The sequence below is a fragment of the Ciconia boyciana genome, chromosome 7, assembly GCF_034638445.1.
Source record: "Ciconia boyciana chromosome 7, ASM3463844v1, whole genome shotgun sequence".
In the NCBI taxonomy this organism is placed as follows: domain Eukaryota; kingdom Metazoa; phylum Chordata; class Aves; order Ciconiiformes; family Ciconiidae; genus Ciconia; species Ciconia boyciana.
Window position 1 is genome coordinate 60,047,937 of NC_132940.1, and position 23,138 is coordinate 60,071,074.

A 23,138-nucleotide genomic window follows, 5' to 3' on the forward strand; every position below is an offset into this window, starting at 1 on the left:
GAAAAACACATAGGACAATATACTATTATCTTCTTTGTAGCAAAAAATGTGGTATGGATTTATGTTGATTACCTAAAAATACAAGCTGCCGTATGCACTTGCCAGAACTGCTGAACCAATCAATTCTTTACATAATCATTTAAAATACCTGTTAGAGAAACCTAATCGGGCTGCCCTGCTACAATTTTAAAAATTGCTTGTTTTGATTATCTGCCACTCAGGATCTCTGTACCACTCTTCTCTCTTCTAAAAGAGATGCTATAACACTTGTTTCCACCATGACAGTTCTTCTTAAGTTAACACATATACCCACACACCACATCTACCTTATCTGACTTTTGTCTCAACTGTTCATGTGTAAGAAGAAAGTCTAATTCAGGAGAAAAACACGAAGTTAAAAACAAGCATTTAAGTACCCCATAACCAGGGTAAAAAGTTAGTTGATTAGTATTGCAATTAATTCCAATAAAGTGTAGATGATACTCCTTTTAGTCTTTCTTCTCTTGAAACAAATGGATTTCTTTCATCACTCACAAGATAACTAGTGTCACCTGTCCATCTCCGATTAGCTGATACCAAAGGCAATCAGTTTTTGATGAGCAGGATCAGATGCCTTCAGTAGCTCTGTCAGCACAAACATAATGCTCTTTTCATGGAGAATACAAGCCATACTTTTTAGTGCTGAAGCAGAAAACTCTGTCATTCTTATGGGGAAATAAATCAGAAGTCAAGACCCAATTCTCTTCTGTCTTATAACAGAATAAATCAGGAAAAATATACTTAAATCACTAGGGTTACAGCATTTTGTAGAAATACAAGTGAAACTAGAATTCCATCCTCAACCTCTTCTCCATTATCACAACAATGAGATTGAAAAAACCCACAAATGCAAACACAAAGCCATTTTGCAGAATAAGTGAGATATGCCCCAGAATTGTGAAACTAACACCTAGGGACTAATATTTTTAAAAAGATTTAAGGAGAATCAAAAAGAAAACTGAGATTTACATATGAGTGAGAATAAAATAAGTGCTTTACAAAAGAAATTCAGATGAAGAGAGAAGGCATTTGGATGAGACATTATGTTCTCAGATTAATTAAGGTCAGTTTATTAAAATGCCTTTGGTTCCAAGTTCACTTGCTAGTCAGCTATTTTGGTTTACAAATATATATTCCAAAGAGGCTCTAAAGAGGCATTAAATCACCGGATAACCAACCAGGATACCATTTTTAACAGCAACACAAGCATACAAAAACCAAAAGTGAAATACATATTTCTATTGTTTTTTTCTGAGTAGATTCTCTGTAGAGTCACTTTGACTCCACATATATTTTTCTGCCATTTTAGCTCATTGTAAAATATTAGTTGAAGTGCAATGCGCCACAAATGGTAAACTTTGGCAAAACCAGGATTTAACAGAGACTTCACTTGCTTGTCTGGACATATTAATTAATTTAAAACACCAAATTTCATACTAACTTTGAGGAAGATGTATCGATTCTCTGAAGCTGATATTCAGTGTATAAAGTGTATAATTTTCTTTTGTGTATAATGATAACTTTTGTTCAATATCTAAAAAGATTGTTGCAAAAAAGAACAAAGATCACCAGTGGAAGAAAGGGAAAAGAAAGATTAATCTTCAACTGTGATGACTTCAACAGATGAAAAAAATTTTCCAAATATTGCTGTGATAGAAGACAAGCACAGATCATCTGAGAAAGTTGTAGAGTCTTGCAGACTGGAAGCTGAAACACATCAGAGAGACTTATTTTTGCAGTAGGATGAGGAGTTGGAGCAGTGATTGCTCGAAGTCCTTACCAGTTTTGTTTTTGTATCATCAAAGGTGCTTTACATATTCATTTGTATGTACATTTTACCTAACCACACCTTATGTTTGGAATCTGTGAAATGTAATTCTCATTTCCTTCCCAGGAAAAAAACAAACAAACAAACCAAAAACAAACAATAAACCAAGCAAACTACATCCTTCTCTTTCATTTACAACAATCATCCATTAATTTACAGGGAGAAAAAGGTTTTATGTGATTTTTTTTTTCCCTCCAATTCCCCAAAGCTCCAAAGAAGTATCTAGTGCAATATAATTGGTTCCAAAGCACCCTCGATTCTGAACATTCAGTTCCATTTTAGCTGTGCAGGCAACTGTTTTACAAACTTACTTGAAGATACTTTGTAAATAAGATTTATGATACTTTTGTGGTGTTTGGAGTTAATTAAATGTTTTGAGTGACAACTGCAAATAACTACCACTACTTGTTTTAAATAAAAATCTAATCATTACACAAAGCTTGATAAGCAGACCAAATGCAGCAAACAAAATACACCACACAAGACAAGTTTTTTTTAAATAATGAATCTAAAATCAAATAAGATGTTTTGTAATCAGCATGAAAGACAGACATTTAAAAACATGATACTACTATGGAGTTCATGTACACTAGCTGCCACGTCAGTCTATTCTATATAACATTATATTCTCTTTTGTTCCTAAGTTATTACTTGGTAGGCTACAGCTTTATCGTTTCAGAGTTAAAATGACCTTAAACAAATTCTCCTCTCATCCTAGTGCCAACTTGAAAGAATAAAACAACTTAAAGTATTTTTGTATTAACTTTTGCATGTTGCCTAGTAGGCTAAATTACTACTTTTCCATTGAATTTCAACCTCCTTCATTTTTTGACAAAAAAATATGAAATAAAAATGTGCTAAACTTACAGGATTTTAAAAATTATACTTGACATTTGTTCATTTCATGACAGAAACTTTAAAAGCTATTTAAGTATTACTGAAATTTCAGAACAGATATTTATTACATAACTATCAATGGTAGAAAACGTGGATAAACTAAGGATAACTTTTCCACAAATGTTTAGACATATTTTTGGACTCCAGATTGCATTAACCAAAATTAGTAGGTGATCTTGAAAATTCTGGTTAGCCAGAATGTAGCAAATCCCTTCCTTGACCGTCACAGACATTGGTAATATACAAAACAGCAGGAAGACCATCTAAATCTCTACCCACACAAACTCATGAGTTGTTTATTAATCTTAACAATAAATACTGTTTTTCTTTTCCAATCAGACACAGAATGCAACAATTATCTAGGAGAGCTCAAAAGCCTTTGGAAAAAAAAAATCAATAGCAATAAATTAGAACTTGATCTGCAGCTTTTTTTAAATCTTTACAACTACCATTAAATGTGATCATTCTCACTTTAGAGAAAAAGATGAACATGTTAGAACTGAGAGGAAGGTAGTTTCCAACTTGATTTTTTTTTCTTGTTTTTTTTTTTAGATTCCCTTCTTCTAATGCCAAATTTCCTATGGAACGTAGAACATTCAGCCTTCTTCAAGTAATTATACAGTAAGACATCTAATGAAGAAGAGGGAGACATGATACAAAGTTGAGAAGTTAGCATCTCTCCTAAATGTTAGAAGGCTCTTGAAAGAGAGCCTAAGCTTTAAAGTCTTCAAATAGATGGCTACAAAACAGGTTTTGAAATCACCTTCAAGGCTCTGTCAAGAGACAAAGGTTTGAACCGTATGACCTTTTACCTGCCAAAAGAACATTTTTTGCAGAAACTTCAAGAAAACTATTTCCTGCATTTTTTCTTTTCCTGACATCACAGATTATCATCTGTAAAATTTTTCCCTGTTACATTCAGTGACATCACATTCTGCGTGCACCTAAAGACGGGAGTAGTAATACTATGGGAACTATGCTTCTTTGAGTCATTAAATGAAAATGCATTTCAACCACATTACTGATTAAAACCTCATGAATAATTTGGAAAATACACAGATTTTTGGCTTGAAAGCACTTTGGAAATTTCCTGGTAATTCAAATTTCCAGTTTATGAGGTGTCCTGATAACCTCATAACCCAGTAACCTGATAACTGTTCTAGCCCTGTCTAGTAGTTTTTCACACTGGACAAGACACCACCACCAGAATATTCTGGTGGTGAAGTGAACAGATGAATAGGGCATGAAAAATGAATGAACAGGGAACCTCTAGAATAGTTCAAGTTGATGCTTGTGATTATTCAAGCTATGACAGCTTTAAATGGATATGGAATCTTTTTCCCCACTTCTTCCACAATTTTGAATCACTATGTTCCATTCCCTTTTTATTTTGCATGCATAGTTTAGCCATCACAAACTCCTCCATCCGAATAACTCATCAAAGGCTTTTACTAAGTTCTTGCCAACAAAGATGCCTAAACTTAAAGATTTTTTTTTTTTCTTTGGATAACTGACACTGAACTGGTCAGGTGTTTGGGGTTTTGTTTTGGCTTGCTTTTCTTCCCAAATTTGGGTATTTATTTGGGTATTTATTATATAGTTATGCCTATAGAATAGACCCAGAAATTCAATGAATAGCCTTAAAAGAATATTTTTTGTTTGTTTGTTTCACATATAAGAAATGTAATTGCACCAACACTGAAATTAAAGGGACCCTTTGGGTGACAAATGTACAAGGTTCAGGTGTAAACACCCCTGGGTATGAAAAGACAGGCATGTAACTAAAACATAACAATCACCATAATTATAAGGTGATTTTTAAACCATTCAAACTATAACTTTGTTACTAAGTCTATTTTGAATATAATTCCATCTAACGTATAAGTGAACGATCAAACACCAAACGAAGCCAGCTTATTACGAGTTCAGAAGTCACGGCCACTAACCTGACACATGCACTGCCACTAGATTTGCTGACCAAGTCTGACAGATCCTGCAGGACATGCAGGTGAATCTGAACACTAAAACACACATAGAGTCCTCTATGCATGCATGACAAGGGCCCATGTTGGAAGAGCACTTCCAACTTCAAAATCTATCAGCATGAGCAGGAGTTCCATGCTGTTTACTACCCCCATTTCCCAGTGGGGCTCAGGTCAATGCTTTTCTGTCAGTTACTGGCTTAGTATTCTACAGATATATTTTTCCTCTTCCTGGGAGAAATAGCTTAGCAAAAAAACTCCACCAAAACAAAACAAAAACCTTCCCAGGTTTCTACAAATCTATTGTTCTTCCCCTTCCTCTGAGTTCTCAATATGTGACCTGGTTAGGACCATATTAAACTGCATACAATTTTATGACAGCAAATACTAGTAAATCATTTAAAGTCACAGTGCTTCAGAAAATAAACATCTTCATGCTTGTCTAAAGAATAATCACAGCTAGAAGACCTACTGAGATAGACTGAGTAATAGTGTGTCAAAGAGCACTTTAAAGCTTCCCATTCTCAGAATATGAGGTTAGCACACTTAGAAAGGCCACATCTTACTACGAAAAAAGTTGGTATCGAATACTTCGGGCCAGGTTGAGTATCTATCACATTACCTAAAATATTTCACCTTTTTTATTATATGACAAATAAATGGTCTGCTTTTCATTACTCAGATGCATTTTTTTCCACATTGATCTGCAAGCTAGAAAGTGTGTTGTGCTGCAGAAAATTTTCATTATTCGTCTGTCACGTGCAAAAGTAAGGAACAGGCAGCTGTAATTGTTATGAGCCAAATGACATAACAGAGTCCTAATTCTCATTTCATTTTCTACTAATATCTTGTAGATTCTGATTTAAAGATGCTTTTTTTTTCCTAGTTATTTTACCATACGCTTCATTTTTGCACGAGCATTTCTCTTCCATGCGCTGTTTGCATTTTAAGGCTTATAGCTATTAAGCCAATTTCATTCAACAACATAGTTATAATGACTAGAAAAAAACAGTGAGAAAAACTTTTCATTGATTTGTGGTTATGCAGAAAATGTAAAATATCCAGAGCTGTCAATCTATCATCTTTTATAAGAACTAGAAGTTTACTTTTAAACTCTCTACATGAAAGGTTTTCTATCACTATGAAAATGTCTTTCTATCATCATGGAAAAGTCAGTTCTGAAGGGAAATAACTAGGAGCAATAAGATGAAATTAAGGAAAGGAATATTTAGACAGAACTGCAGTCAACTTTTCTAATACTGTAGTCTGGATAAAGTCTCTGGAAGGAAAAAACAATTCCATTGCATAGTACAGCTTATTACACTAGACAGTTTTAATTAGATCGGACAATAGAAGCCTAGAACCAAAATCCACTCTACAGCAGGTAAGGAATTACTGAAATCTCCCATACTCCAGGCACGACCTTTAAAGATAATAAAATGTCCAGATTTCTTCAATTTTATCTACAATGGCTATCAAAGTTGACATTTACATTTCAAAACAAAAAAACCCCTGCTGAATTTGTACATCATCTACGCTTTTAGCAGAAGAACTTAATACCTTAATTTCGTAAAGATAGGGAAGGACATGGAAGCAGAAAGCTTGATTCATTAGAAACAATGGACATTTGACAGATCACCAATAAGATCACAGCATAAAAACTAGTTCACTTGCATTCTTCCTTGCTAACAAACTTTTTTTCCCCATGGTTAACAGCAATAGTATTTCCATAACATCAAAATGTATGAGTAGGTTTAAATGATTACTCACTGTCTGAATCAGCATCTATCTATTAAAGTTGTTTAATTTGGAGGAAGAGTGAAAAAATACGCAACAGTGGACAAAGCAACATTTTATCAAAATAAAAGCATTCTTAGCAGATGCAAAGTACCTGCTGCAACTCCAAAATCAATCCGCCATTAAATGAAACTTTGCTTTTCACACTGGAGAAGCAGCATCTTAATGAATTTGAAAGAGCTGGCAATGAAGTATTGTCCATATTAACAGCATTCTTTTAATGTAGTTATGAATTCCTGACACAGGAGTTCACAGCATAAACTTCTGATTCTCAAGAGATTTTTTTGGTTTTCAACACAAATATAAATAGTAACACCAGCAATCAATTATAACACTAAAAGCAATAATAGGGAAAGACTGAAAATTCATGGGGAAGCTGTAATCTTCTGTTATATGGCATACAACAAGCAATTCAAATAATATTTTAATGGTTTTTTCTTCTTTAAAACCTACTGATATACGAAGCTTGGAGATCCTTTATTAAATGCTGAAGGTAAGACAAAATAAATGAGAAAACAGAAGTTGGAAGAAAAGAATCAATGCTGACATTAATGTAAGATTTTTTTTTTTTTAAAATCAAGAAATAATAATAGTAACAAGCATCTATACAGAAGTTTATCTTTGGTTCTACTTCAAAAAGAAAAAATAGTTTTCTGTCAATAACACCACCTTTAAATGTAAAGATGTTTTATGCCATTTACTCCATTAATAGAAACTAACACTGATAAATAGCATGGAACAATACTTGGTACAGTCATTTTTAATTTCTGATACAGAAAGTGCTCAACTCATTCTTCGATAGCTTTAAATGGCTCTTTTCCTTAGCAGAAAGGAGCAGCAAGTTTTCTTGGGTTCAGCAATAACAGCAGACCTGGAGTCTGATCAGCAGTGGTCATACAATAGGTTAGAAGAAAACAGCAATTAATTTATGTTTCATAATAACTTTTTTACTTGTGAAATGTTATTTATAGAAAAAATCATTAATGGCCTTATTTATGGAGAATGAATGCCAGCATCAAACAAACCCAATTTACCAACGACACTCTGCCAACAAATGGTGACTCACTAACTGAGCAAGCGAATTAGCAATCATTTTCCTTACAAAATAATAGAAGGCAAAAATGTAACTTGGCACTATTTCCCTCTTGTTAATGTGGACACTAATTAGCATAGTTATATAAAAAAAATTTGAATTAAATATGTCAAGGTCTCAGAATTGTTTGAATTCATCTTTGCTTAATTAATCCAAATATTTAAATTAGCTTCTTCATGTAATTTGGTGTTTCAACCAGAATCCCACTGATGGCACATAAAATTATTATTTGCAGACTGCTTATGTAGCTCCCTTTTCAAACCTGCAACTAAAATAAAGATGTAATCCCTTTACATAAGACATCTTTAAGAAGTCATGGTCTCTGTTAATTAGCCAAGCACTTATCCTATTCTCTGACCACCAGATCTCACATAGTAGACAACTCATCAGGTTTGTGATTTTTCTTTTTATTGGTAAGTCCAGAATATTCACACAAACTACATTTCAGCGAAAACTTCTTCCCTACTTTTCCCCCAGTTTCCATAATTTAAGAAAAAAAAGTGGCTTGGAAGCTGCAGTGATTAGCAACTGTCCAAAATTTTATTTTAGAACAGCCACATATTTACAGCACAGAAAGTAAACACTGTTGTATGCATTTGCCTATCTTAGTTTGACGTTTCTCCACAGTTCTCTTAGCTACGGTCCTTGTAGCATTCATGGAGTGCTCTGCATTTAGTGTGATTTTTACTCGACTTCTCTTTCACAGGACAAACCACAGTTTTTCATTGTTTTCCCTAGAATCCTAACACTTAACCTTTGTAGGCATTTATAACAAGTTTAGTTAATTGTCCCTAGGAAAACATTATTCCTCTGTTTTACTGAGATGGAGTGCCCACAATTTTAGCACAACAGTGAGCACTGAACAAAACCCAACTCTGTCCTCAGTGCGAATAGTGAGCAGATCTTAGTCTCCCCCTCCTCAAATAGTGTCACAACACTGTTTAGGAATAGGAAAAAATAATGCAAGCTGGTCTCTTCTGTTGGGAAGTCTAAAAATGGAGTATGAGTTTTACCATTGAATCCAAAGGTACAGTACGGTATCTTCCATGTATCTATAAATTATGGAAAGTTTCTATCTAACTAAACAAGACTAGCTATTTTCTCTTTTCATTTTAAAATGGATTGATATTATTAATTCTAAATTCCTGATTCACTTTATTTTCTGTTCTAACAAATGTAATTTCAGAAAATTACTCTTCCAAATTAAAATGATCCATGTCTCTCACTGGACTTTTTAAGCACTTCTTTGCAACTTGCACCTGTCAACAAGAATCTCATGTGAATGGGCTCACAATTTGTTCAAGATGAGATGAGCTCCAAAAAGACACATCTTATCCCATTTGCACTATCATAATTTTGAGATGATCTGTAATTACATTGTCTTCTTGGCAAGTGCTGGAAGTAATATCAACATTCTTTGTAAGTAGATCAGTCTTCCAGAGAAAATCTTCTAGACACATGGCAAATTGTGAGTACCCGTGGGAACAAATGAAGATCTGTGCTGAGCTGTTCCATCACTGTCAATGTACTTGACATGAATTCAGAAACCTAGCCAGCGTTTGGAAGCAATAATTCCTACAAATCTTTTTAACAGTCACAAACTGTATGACAGTTTCCTTAATTACAAATAATATTATCCTACAAAAAATAAAAGTATACAGATTACCTCGCATGCATTTTGTCCTTTTCTTTTTAAATGGGGCTTCAAGGTAAACATGCAGAATGGATACAATCTCAGTAATAAAGCCTTAGCCATTAAAGAATCAGAGGTGAGATGGAGGGTGTTTACTGGAAGAAAAAAATGAAGTTCTAGTCATGTTTTACTGACTATTTACTAATTAACTGGTGCAAGGCAGGACTGCTAAGAGAGCCTGTGTCCATACTGCTGGATAGGATACAATTGCTATTACAAGAATTACAAACTATTACAATATCACACCCAAATGCACCACAGAAATAAAGTGGAAGTGAAAAAGAGATTTCCTTTGCTTTCTCTCCAAAATAGAGGGCAGGACTGTAACACTCTTAGTAATATGGTGTTTAATAGAATAAAAGAATCAAATCTTAATATAAGTAATAAATAGATAATAAAGAAAGTGTCTGCTGCACAGCTCCAGACAGTTTACAGTTTTCAGATCACTGCCACAGATCATATTGTGAAGTCAAAGAAACAAAATGAGAAACAATCAAATAGCTCAAGGACCTAAAGTAATAAATTTAGTCTTGTAAATGGCAAATACCTGTTTTCATGGCGATAGGACTGCAAACACCAATAGGTTAGCAAAAGGCTAGCTACCTATCAGAATAGTATTTTTTGCAAATACAGTAGCTAAAACTTGAAATAAAATTTTAATTGACATATCTATAACACCTATGGACTCATATATATAACGTAATAATTTTCCACAAATAAAAGCCTTTTCTTCCCTGAAAAGAAATTATTTTGCATTGCATTTTTCAGAATACTTATACAGAATAAACCAGGCCCTTTCCATGAGGAAATTACCACCTAATCACTGGACAGGAGAAGTGGTTAAAACATTGCTAAAAAGCAGTTTGACTGATAGCATTTTACTAACTTAGTTGGACAACAATTGCCAAACAAGATGAGTCTTAAACTCCATTTAATTCAAGATGCTACTTTGAGCAGTGTTTGTTTCAGAAGCAAGTCAAAGAAACATCAGAATAACCTAATGAGTATTAGCTTGGCAAATTTATGGAAAAAACATTTTAAAAGCGTACTTTATGAAAGTCAAATTGAACTCCATTTTATGCACGCCACTTTAAACTGGTTTTATAATTTAGTATGTACCTTATATTATTTTCAATTCATTTTAAATATTAATAAATTTAGCAACCTCAGAAATGGCAATAAGGTCATTAGTTTAAAGCCTACATGCACTTACACCAGCATAACTACAGAATATTCTGGCTGTAGACTCGTTACAAAGGCGGAGATGAGCGATGAACCTGATGTACCTACTTTAGACAATATTTATTATAGTAAGAGTAATACTCTCCCTGTGTGTCATGTTACATCTGGTAAATATACAGGTTTAAATGCAAATTGAGAAACAGTCTGGAAAGATCAGATTAGGGAGAGAAAAATGTGCTTTGTGCTAAAGAATAAAAAAAATGTTACTTTAAAGCTGCCAAAAGGTGAAAAAGCTGTAGGATATGCAACTATGGTGACACCTGGTATAATGAGCTGTTGAAATAAATTATCCTTTCCAACCTCTTAATACACCTTGTAATTTTTAAAATAAAATTTAACCTGCTTACTTAGTAAGAACAGTTCATGCGTATTTGTGAGGTTAAAATGCTTAAACAAAACAACCTCAACCTATAGCTATCTAAAACCAACCGGCATCAAGGGGGTTAACTACGTAACCTCATAAACCACATGTGAAAGAAAATGTTTTATTTCTAACCTCTACTGCCAGTTGCTGAAGAGAAGGAGATGCAACAGGGTGTAAAGTTGAGTTGCCTCTGACCGGATTATGGAGGCTAACGTAGGCCACAACATTTCTTTGAAGAACTCTCTTGAGATCCTACAACACAAGCAGAGCAATGGTTATTACTATGCATCATTATAATTAAGACTTGTTTTGTTCTTTCAGCTTCTTCTAGGGAAAAAATGCACCCTACGTTTTTGTCCTCTCTGATTCCCTAAATATTACTTTACTACTACTTCTTACAATATGCTGTTAAGAACTTCAAAGGATATCTTAGTGTTATTTCTCTATATAGCAGAAGTTATAATTCCATTTCACACATCATCTCAACAAAATGCAAACAGGCCTGGGAGGAATTAAAAATGACTACACTTGTAAGGCCCAAAATGAAAACATTACATACTGTGAAACAATGTGAAAGACTTTTAAACTTATGCCTGACAGAAGACAAACTTCAAAAGCAATCATTACCAACAGTTAAAGGTACTCAAATTTTTAGAGACCAAATTCAGATTTGAATTGCATAACTTTCCCAGTGTTTTCATTTTATTATTTTTTAGACTCTAGAAATAGTATGTACACAGTGTTTCAATTATTATCTCTTTTTAAAAAAGATCCCCTTTGCCTTCTCAGTAATGAGTTACTCTTTGCATGAAGTGGCTCTTTATATTGAACAGAAGGGGTGTAACGCAATTACATCTGATGTAAAGCTGACTTGAAGTGGAACTAAACAAATTCTGCTTCCAGCCTGGATCTTTTCAATTTGATTTTTTCACCCCCTCTTGTTTTTGAAGAATAATCACGTTGGAAGTATGAAACTTCAATGAGAGCTAGCCGCTTCTCACGCATGATAAAAAGCAATTAACTCTTCATTTTATCTACTGTTTTAATTCAGCAGCCATGAACCTCTCTGCTAGCTATTCGTTTAATTTAACAACTGAAGTCCACTGTAATCATACATGATCAACAATACTCTGATAAGGTATTTTCTTTCAATAAGCTGATTTCTATTCTGTTGAAAGTAAGAGCCCAAGGAATTGTCTGTGTCAGATTGTATCTAACTCCTTAGCACAAATATGTGAAAAGTGAATCAGCACTAGCCATGGAGACACTGAAATGTTTATGTAATTAATGTAAACCATAGTACGGTTCTCTTCTTTTCATTCAATGTGCTCTTGATTCAGTTCTCCCCACACTAAGCCTATCAATTAAAAATTAGTAACTGTTGAACCCCTAAGAAGGAGAAAAAGCCCTTGAAGCTATTTCTGGGCCTAGGTCTTTTTTGAGGTTTCCCCCCCTCCCCCAAACTCTCGCAATGCCATCCTTTACAGTCCTCTGCTGAATTAGGAAGGGAATCAGCTCACAAAGGTGCTGTATATGCAGCCTTCACAGCTACGGAAACAACTTGCCATCTCATTATCACACATGCTCTGTTCCACAGGAACTGCCTCTATAGATGTTTTCACTGCATTTGCTGTGGAGTACATGAATGTACACAGACAGATGTCACAGACCAGTTAATGAACCATAATTTCCATGTGGTAATGTCATATTGTTTTCATGCTTTCAACAAAAGTAATCATTATGGCAATGAGTCCTTCTAAAATTATTTTACCTCTGCCCATTCATATGAACCAATGTTCCCAAATGACGTTCCTCCCCAGGAGCAGAAAACAATGGTCCGGTCAGGTCTCCAGCCTCTCTTAACCTTCAACATCAAGGCTTGTATAAACGCTGTGATGATAGCAGTGCTACTCGCCCATTCTTGTCCACCATAAGTATTCAAACCGTTGTGATGACTACCAATGATGATGTATCTGTCTGAAATGTGAAAAAAAAGACAGACAAGAGAATCTTATTTCTTCTGGATACTAGCATTAGAAGAATTTTAAAAAACTAAAAGATGAATTGTATTAGTAGTCTGTAATGTCCTTAATACAACACAATGCTGTCAACCAAAATTTATATGATCATGTGCAAGACAATCATACAATATAAACACATAAAACTGTGAATACTACTTAAAAATAAACTAGTAAATACGTATATGTATATACTTTCCTAATTTAATCCCTGCACCCTTGCCTTCGTTGTTTGCTTATTACAATCCCTTCTTATAAATCTGATAGATACCATTTTATATAGCCAGGACTTCATCATATAGATAATCTAATAAAGTTCCATGCTCACATTAGAGTGTTATGAAAAAACACAAATGAATAAGCAGGAAACTCTATCTTCAATACATATTAGTGTCCACAAAAGAAAACAAAAGGTGTGGTAGTACAATGAGAAACACAGAGAAAATACACAAAGTATTAGTACTCCCTCACCTGGAAGACTGTGTTCAGTGCTCACCACCCTATCTCAAAAAAGACATTGCAGAAACAGCAGTTGAGAAGCTGGTAACCAGAACGGTTATATATCAGGACTTAGACTTCCATGTAAGGAGACATTGAAAAGACCTGGACTGCAGGTTTAGAGAGGAGACATGACAGAGGAATAGAGATAATGAATGATACAGAAACGGTAAGTCAGACCTAGCAACTTTGATGTTACTGGGAGAAAGTATTTTATAAAATGAAAAGCAAGAATTTTCAACCTGAAATAAAGAACATGCCTGTGGTTATTCAGAAAAAAACCCACAATTTTTTTCAGAGAAATTAAATGAAATCTTCATCTCTCGAGGCATAATATATAATCTAAATACTAACTTACAAGTGTAAAGAACCTTATTATATTCCAAAAGGATGATGTGTATGAAACAACATGGACCAGTGTGACTGACGCGTGTCAAGAAGTCTAAGCAGAGCTATGCTGAATGACTTATTAAACTATTAGACCTTCTGTGCGAGATGAATTCACAACCAAAGCCTCTTTGAAGGATTGCTTACGAATTGTGTTCTGATATTTAGTAAAGTCTCTTTCTGGTCCAGATCTAGACTTTTAAAGGTGTTCTTTCCATATTTCAGGATATGATAGAGAACAGAAGAATAGTTATCAAGTGATGCCAGATCCACAACAATCTCTGGGTGTCATTTGGGTTCCAAAAAGCGCAAAAAGTTTTGGTTTTCTGACAGTATTCTTTCTTTATCCAAGGGGATTCGTTCTTCACTGTTATCAGTACACTGGAACGTAGCAACACATAGGTGATAAAATGCCCATGTTTTACATTGCTTATAAAATTAAATATCTACTCAGTCTTTTTTGCAGTGACTGCTGCCTAGAAACAATTTTAACTGAACACCAACATACTTCACTTATAAAACCATTCTCTATCAAACTGGACTTTTACCAGTTTTGTTCAACAAAATACATGGCGATGTTGTTTTATAAGGAATCAAAAATGCTTTACAAATAGGGGATCTGCTATGTACATATAACACAACATTTTCAATCAACTGCTTGGGGGTGTATAGTATGTAAATGAAAATTTCTTTCCAAAAGCAGATATGCAAAATGTAAATTTAAGTGTACGTAATAATTTAATGTAACAAAATGCAATCTAAATCACATAATTTTGCAACTTGTGTGTTGCATCATGAGACGTTTAATTATAGGTTGCACTGGGATTGAAAAATCATAGGATCTTCAACTCACTTAATGTTAAGAATTGGGGACAGAAATGAATGGCCTTACAGGCTTCCAGGTTGTTCCAGGAAGTGCCGCTAACACAGGGTGATCAGACAGGACCAATGCTTGCCCCGTATTATAATCTCTGTTCAGTCTGTGAACAGCGTACGTGAAGGGGAGTGGAAAGAGACCTTATGTAAAATAGTATAGGACATTTTGACGGAGAAGAAAGCTACAAGCAGCAACTTATTGTAGGAGATGCCAGCTGAATGAACAGGGGTAAAACGTAACAGCTGGTGTCTCCTTTGAAATTCTTCATCTTTGCACATCTCTCCCTCTTGAACAGAGGCAATACCCTGAAGCAAATGACTATAGGAAAAGCATAAGAGAAAGGATAGTCATGCTTACAGAGGCAGCAGCTGTCCTTTCTCATAATCATTTGCTGAAGCATGTACAGAAAGAGATCACATGGTAAGAAAAAAAGAGAAAGAAAGGACTAGAGATAGAGAAAAAAATATCCATCAGATACTTTTGAAAGTGATAAGATGGGATAGGGTTCAGGGCAGTGATGGGCTGGACAACAGGGATTTATCATTAAAAAAGAGTGACTTTATACTGTCTTCTGTTGTTATACATCCCATTTTCAACCATTTCCGATACAGCTACAAAATCAGGGTTCTGTTTTTCAGGTTTTAAAAGGCTACCAACTATCATATTTCCTCTGCTACTAAATCTTTTAATATTTTGGTTGGATTTCAGATGCTCATTGTTAGTCCTCAGATCAAATGTCAAATACGGTCACCATTACATAGATGTGTTTGTCTGTGTGTGTGTATTAGGAGGCCTTCAAGCAAAAAAAAAAAATAAAAATCCACCCTTGGTGATGGTTTGGTCTTTCATTAAGCACTAAAGATAAATCTGGCCTTCTTTCTGCATTTCTGGGAACAGAAAGGTGATTATTTCAGGCGTATGAAACTAGCAAAACCCCATCAAAATGACAGAGAATCAATGCCATGAAAACATCAAGTCTTCAAATCAGTTGAGTGGGCATGGCTATAGTATCAACCAGGAAGAGCAGAGAAACAAATGAAGGTGTAACATTGATTCTGTGCAAAATGTTATCCATGGTGCATTACATGCTTAGCTTGTGCCTACATTAGAAGCCAGTTGCTATGGCCGTTGTTCAGCAAGACATTTACGGGACAAACTGTTGGCATCTGGGCAGTGCTGTTGACTTCTCTTGATTATATATCCTCAAATTCTTGAAGTTAAGCATGTACTGACATACCTTTAAAAAGTAGCTTCTTATTAAGAATGCAATAATAAGATGGAAGATTCAGGTATAGAGAAGATAAAGAATTTATTAAACAGCAACTGATGCATGCTTCTTATTATTTGTCTTGCCTCTGTTTCACAATTCAGTAGACAATATGTCTAAACATGGCAGTTTCTACTTTTCAAATTCCATGACAGCTATTGCAAAACATTAGAAATAGTACACTAGTGACTTCAAATTCTTGAAGGAAATTAAATCCTTTACTGAGATTAAATTCACTGTGCTAATTGTTTTCTATGTTGTTATGTTGTTTCACTATGGTGAAAAGTACAGCATTCAGCACACAAAACTGAGTCATTATTTCACTAACAGGAATAAACTTAAATCTCCTCTACCTCCTTCATTCCATCACTTAAAATATGAAATGACTGGCCTACGTCCTAAGGGACTGTAGATACATTTGCAACCTTTCTTCTGAACCTAATGAAAGATTATTAATCAAGGCAAATGTGATGATGTTTTGATGATGATGCCTTCTGTACATTAGGAATTGGAATGGGTCTAGAACACTTTGCACTATGTAAGTAGCCAGCAACAGTGTTCATTCATGTCGCAGAAACCCTTTAACTTTTAGGCAAATTCACACGCAGACAGAATAAACTCAAAATGATCTTCATTCCTATGATGTTCTGATTACTGTATTATCTGCATACAGCATCAAAGCGGGGAGGGGGTTTGTGCTTTATGTCACAGTTGCACTTGGGATCTTATTGTTTAATTCTTAGACATACAGAACAGTAAGAATTATTCATAGACTTGTATAAAACTAGCTTAAGGCATGATTGTAACACAAAATAAGGCTGCAGCAAGTGTGATTAAAAATTTAGTCACAGATTTTTGTATATCTGTATCACATTAATATTAGATTCTTAACTAAGCCAGAGATCACACTGCCCTACACCTTGGTTTCAGTGAGACACTTGAATTATGTAGGGAAGTTCTGGACTTGAAGCATGGAGTTTTATTTATCTCAAAATTCTGCTATCATTAGAAAACAAAATCAAAACCTTTTCTAAAGTTGTACAGACAGCTTGCATATAAATTCAAATAATGCAAATATAGTACAGCCTAAAATTAAAACCACCAACATAGTTACTTGGTATAAAATACTAATACTCTCTATGGTCTACATGTAATTCCTGTTTGTTGTGTAAAAATATGCTTACTGTAACTATAATACCCCCTCGAGCTCATTCTCCGTTTAACCCTTATGTTCTGTTTTGTCATAAATCAAATCACAAAATGACTACAACAAAGGCGCTCTCCTTCCTCTGTATTAGTGCATTATCCGGCAAAATAGAATCCTGATCCCACGTATGACTGCCAGCCATCATGAAATAAATAATCGATACAGATGATAAAGGGCTACTTACCAGGAAATACACTTCCTTTTAAATATCCAATAACATTAGAAATTGTCTTGTAAGTTGTGACTGACTGAATATTCAGACTGATTATTTTTTTGCCTGTTAAAAGATGAAAAGAAAAAAAAAAAAGTTAAACATGTTTATCCAGCCAAGAAATCTACAGGACACAGATATAAATTCCCCACACATTAAAAAAAAAGTAAAAACAAACAAAAAAAGATACTGAAGAGGAACCAGAGATTAAAACATGAAATATTACATTACTTTCTTAGTCCCACTTTAGCAGTGGGGTTCAAAGCTGGAATCTCAAAAGAGTTCTCTACTTCTTGAGTGAAAAGATCATTCAATTCACCCAATAAATGCTGCCAGAATACAACAGGAAAAAAAAAATTAAAAAGAGTGGAATTTACATAATTCTATGATAAGGAAATGTCTTAATCTTTATAGGTTTTTCTCACCTAATCCTTCACCCAGGTCAATCTTTCAATAACCTTCACAAAATTATACCTAGTTTATATTACACTATTCTTCTGAAGAAAACCCCTTATGCTAAATCAGATGACAAAAGTTAGACCTCTGCATTACTAATCACTTTGCCAGCATAGCCTTTGGTGATATACTTGTGAACTTATGCCAACAGACAACAGCTTTTGTTGGCTTAGCTCGTATCAGCTGAGGAAATGGTGTAAATACAAAGGCGGAAAAATTCCAAAACCTGCCAATATATAAGGGGCTTGCCAGTATTGCTATGCCAGCTGAGACTGTAGCACAGGATAAAGCCAAAGAAAAGTAAATGTCTGAGTTAAAATAGCTTAAAAAAATTAGCTGTCCTTTGCTGAGAATTACTGTAATTCCCTCTGTCCCCGAGGTGGGACACACTAACCAGACTAACTCCTGCAGTTTGTGGCAATGGAAACAAAACAACTAACTACAGGGAGCTGCTGATACCTTTAAAATGTTTCGTTTGCATTGTAATAGACTGTATTAACATTCATCTCATCTGAAAGGTCATAACTTCTATCTGAGAAAAGTGAAAATGTCTTAAGCTGCTCTAACTTAAATGCTAGCAATTGTCTGACAATAACCACTGTGTCATCCTAGACCTTCAGGGAGGTTCTCTTACATCCAGAGTACTGCACCACCCCCACGGCAGACCTGTGTTTAAAGGCATCTTTGAGCCAGAATTCCTTCAACGTCCATATCCCAACTGTCACAGATCAAAATTAAAATATTCCATGGATCATTTTGCTCTCTATCTCCCAGGCTATTATCCTCCCACAGATGTATTTCTAACAGTTTGTTTCCTGGCTTTGTTTCCTGAGATGTGCAGAATACGCAAGTGGGGAGTTTACTGCAACATGTAAAATAAAAACAATACATCTCTATGATACTGTTCTTCAAGGTTCGTTTGCTGGTACTTCATCTGGTAAATTTACTTTAAAATTATCTTAAAATAAAAGCCAGTGTATTTTCATTCACTAGTCTTCATTGATATTTGAAAAAAGCAAACCAACTGCTAGGATCTTTCTTTGGTTTAAAAAAATGTACCAGCAATATTTATTCTACTTTTTACTTAGACAAAACCTCCTTTGTTATCAATAGTTGTGTCCTCTACGTGACAACTCTGTTTTTGCTAGAACGCAACAGCAAAGAAAATGCAAGTCAAGCACAGTTAACTAAAAATAAACCACACCACACTATTTTGCAACAATCTGTGACAGCAACTTAATATTTTGATCTGCGATGTGTATGTTGGGGTTTGATTCGTAATTAACTTTGCCCTTCTGATGTAAGTTACTGTAAGGTTTATTAACACCATGTGATCATGAATTGTGTTTGTTCTACAAATCTACAGACATTATTCTAGAATTTTTTTTAAAAATTCATTAAAAAAAATATTAATCCAAAGGGTTCCCCAACACTGTACTGTCACCTATGTTCTTTTTTTTTTGTCTTTTAAAACAATGTGAAAACAGCTCGTGGCATCCATATTGATTAAGCAGTTTAAATTTAATCTATACTATGCGAGTTACTTCTGGCTGCTATTTCTCACCTATGACCATTCTAGAGTCAATTTACTCCACTTAAAAAAGATTTTCAAGCCAAAACTGATTTCCTTTCCTTTTCTAACCCTGCAACACTTTAGATATATGTTTCTTTAGGCCCCATTTCAGACAAAAAGAGAAATGCTTTGGAGGACAAGTGACTTAACTGTTTTTCCTTAATCAACATCAGCTATCCAGTCTTCAATTGACAATAAAGAAATAGAAAATTAACTTCTGGCAATACACATATTCTGGAATCAGATATTCAAGTTAATAGTCATGTAACACAGTAGTCAGCTTAAAGTGACTCAGGCTTAAAGGCTTAGTACACCAGATGAAAAGGCTGAAAGTACTCTTTGGAGTATACAGCAGAAGTGAAATTTAATCCCCTTTAAACAGTTCTGACAACAAACCTCTCTTCCTAATGCTATATTTTAAAGATCTTGACAACTTTCTCTCTTTTTTTCAGTATTCTCTGGAAAATTATGAGGAGACTAGCTTAACATTATTAGGGATACACTTTGAGTTTATGTAAGCCAAAAGCTACTTCTGAAATAGAAGAAAAGTATTTATTGTCAATATTTTTTTTTTATTTATTTCTTGACTTGAAATCTGTAAATTGTCTCATACCAAAAGACTACCTCCTCCTCTCACAATTACACAGGTATTTTTAGAAATGCATCGTTATTTCCTTCTCATTTGATTGACAATTGTAGCACTTCAGATGAGCAAAACCTACTACTTTTAGCCTGAAAATGAGTTATGTTTTCTTTCTTTTTTTTGCTTTTAACCTTATCCCAAGCTCATACCAACATAGAGGAGTATAAGTTTGAGCCCGCTTTTCAAACACGTTGGTTAAATTCTTGAATCCTGATCATACTGAACACCTATAATCAGACAGTTTTCTGAGCATTCCTTTGAGTACTGGATTTTAAAAAGCATCATTAGGGACTCAGGTTTGAAAATGGAACTCATTTGACAAGATTTTTGCTACTCATATACAAAAAATTCCCTACACGCACATTTAACTCCAGTATAGAAGCATCAAGTACTAACTGAATTCATGCATTTCGATAACATAGTTCATGGATCATAAAACCAGAAGTTATTTCAGAAGATTGCAGAAACAAGGTACATTGAATAACTTCAAGTAACCCAGTTTTTAATATGAATATAATTCCTGCTGAAATAAACTTAAACCACACCTGAATGAAAATACATCAGTTTGAAATCACAATTAAAGTAAAGCTTTCAAACATCATCAAACATCCATGGCCATGTTACTTAGGGGGCACTAATTCAGCTGAGGTAGTCAGGATAAAATTACATTCAACAGATTCTTGTTCCATTTGAATGAATGTTCCAGTCATTCAAAAACCTTATGTCAGGCTCTAATAACTCAACTGCTAACTTTTTGAGCACACACTACCAAGCTTTTCAGACCCCCTTGAAGGCTAATAATTTTTTTAATAACGAAAGCTACAGTTTTCATAAAGTTATTTGCCCCAAGACCTGAGGCTTTAAAGTAATATCACATACCACAGAATATGATGATACAGTTAAGAACCAGCTGCACTCAATGTAGAAACACCATAAGCTATTTACATATAACGAATAATCAAATATGTCATAAATTTCTCATATTCTATTGGTGATACTGTATGGAATAATATGGACTGGTACGTAATATTTGGAATACCCTGTTAAACACACTGATATGATAAGGATACATTAAAACACATATAGCAGCAGATATTGCTATCATTTAGAACAAACGCTTCATTTTCATTAGACATTTTCTGGAATAATTGAGTAAAATTCAAAACTACTACTACCATATTAGACTGCCTAGTTAGTGGGCTTTTGAAATCTTACTGGACTGTGAAAAATATATTTTAGTTAGTCCTCAGTATTTCATCATGTCAATTTGAGTGCCAAACCTTATCTACTCCATATTTTAAATCAGTTTTCACTTAAGTTCAAACACAGGACTTTAAACAAAGAAATGTAAACATCATAAGCATTTATGTAACAATATAACTTACATACCAAAAATACTATATGCAACATAAATTCTTAAAAAAGCAGATAAACTTATAAAATAGTATATACTTAATAATTTATGTTATCTCTGAAAAAATCTTGTGCGACACTATCAAGTTGCATACGCAAAAATCAATGCTGAATCTATGATAATGTACAGTATTGTTGAATTATAAAATTATTTGTGCAGGGATATGTCAAAACTCCTAGACAGATGTCCCTGTAACAAAAAGCCTTTACTGTTTTTTTTTATATAAGCAATACACCATCTAGATTCAGTCTCTTTGAAATCTAGTATCCCTAATTTTTTTCCCTACTAGATTCTTATTTGATTAACCAACTATGTTGCCTATTAAAAAGATATTCTCCTTTTTAAATGGATATTCATAGGCCCTGAGTCCTCAAGCTCAATCTGAAGAGCTTAATGAATAAACTTTTTGCTATTTGATCATATTTTATGACCTACAATATGGAATCCAACAATAAATCTATTAAGATGAAAAGCTTTTGAAAATAAGTGATGCCTAGAATAAAGTCCTTTAAGGAGGCTCTAAACTGGGATAGCCTAATGCGATACAGAATAAATGTGTCACACTCAATATCAATGATAGTTGTGAATTTTGAGAATGCTTCACATTGTATAGTTTAATTTAATAATCTCACACTATTTTGAAAAATTCTTTACCTGCTTTACAGCAATCAAAACCAAAGCATCACACAGAAAAATAATGGCACAGAACAGAATTCTGAAAATGTATCTTGATCAGTTACAATTCTGGTAGAAAAACTCTTGGGGCTTCAGGTAGGAGTAGAGAGAAAATATACAAAAAAATGCTTCACACTGTTTATGCTTAATTCTTTTCATGAACTGCTATTTAAAAAGAGAACAGAATTTACAGCAATCACAAAAAGGAAATACAAGAGTATTAGTATAAATGTTTGTAAGTTTTAATATACAGTATGTCTGTATTACATCTGACTTCCCTATTTAACATGTACTTCTTTGAAATGCCAGTAAGCAATATCTGCAGAACATCATTATATTTATACTGTTATATACAATGAATTCAAATTTGGTAGATACAGTAACATGCACTGCCACACAATATGCTGGCGTCTTTCTCTATTTGTTTTCTTGGATTTATGTTTGGCATTGTGCAAATACCTAGCAATTATGGGATTGTTTGCATATTGATATCATAGTGTATGATGGCACAGCCAGAGTTTATTAAATATGGTACTCTTTCTTTTCTCTGAGAAGTAGCAAGCTACGAAGGAGAAACACATCTAACAACATCACAAGGCTGTAGCCTAATAGGAGGATATATATCTCCTTTATCTTTTCATGCCCTTCCTCCGACTGAAGACAGGCTTGATTTGCACTAGTGCAGCACTTGGCAGAGAACTTTATTTGTCTTTGACGATGACCGTATAATATGGAAACTAAAGGACTCTTCCAATTATTCCTTTTGTATAATTAATGATTCAAATTTCACATGATCAGAGTTGACTATAAAACTCAGTATAATGACCATCTGAGATGTGGAACTGTATAAAATAGATAGTCAAAGTCCTACAAAAATTCTTTATGTTATGCTACAAACCTTTTCAGTAACAGTCTCTTCTGATTATCTGTTTCACTCTCACCTTTTTTGGTAGAGGATGTGGATTTGTTTGCAGCCT

General features: G+C 34.2%; 1 protein-coding gene across 7 annotated transcripts in view; it reads right to left on the minus strand.

Annotated features, from left to right (window-relative positions):
* NAALADL2 (N-acetylated alpha-linked acidic dipeptidase like 2) overlaps nt 1–23,138 on the minus strand; it is a 517,712-nt gene that overhangs the window by 122,509 nt on the left and 372,065 nt on the right. For all 7 annotated transcript variants that reach the window (XR_012043446.1, XR_012043445.1, XM_072868000.1 and 4 more), the window contains 3 exons: nt 17,374–17,466; nt 12,707–12,912; nt 11,068–11,187 (listed from right to left, as the gene is read on the minus strand). Coding sequence is in view for 5 of the 7 variants with exons in the window: in XM_072868000.1 (XP_072724101.1) it covers nt 11,068–11,187; nt 12,707–12,912; nt 17,374–17,466 (419 nt within the window). In the remaining 2 variants the exon portion in view is untranslated. The remainder of the gene's footprint in view (nt 1–11,067; nt 11,188–12,706; nt 12,913–17,373; nt 17,467–23,138) is intronic.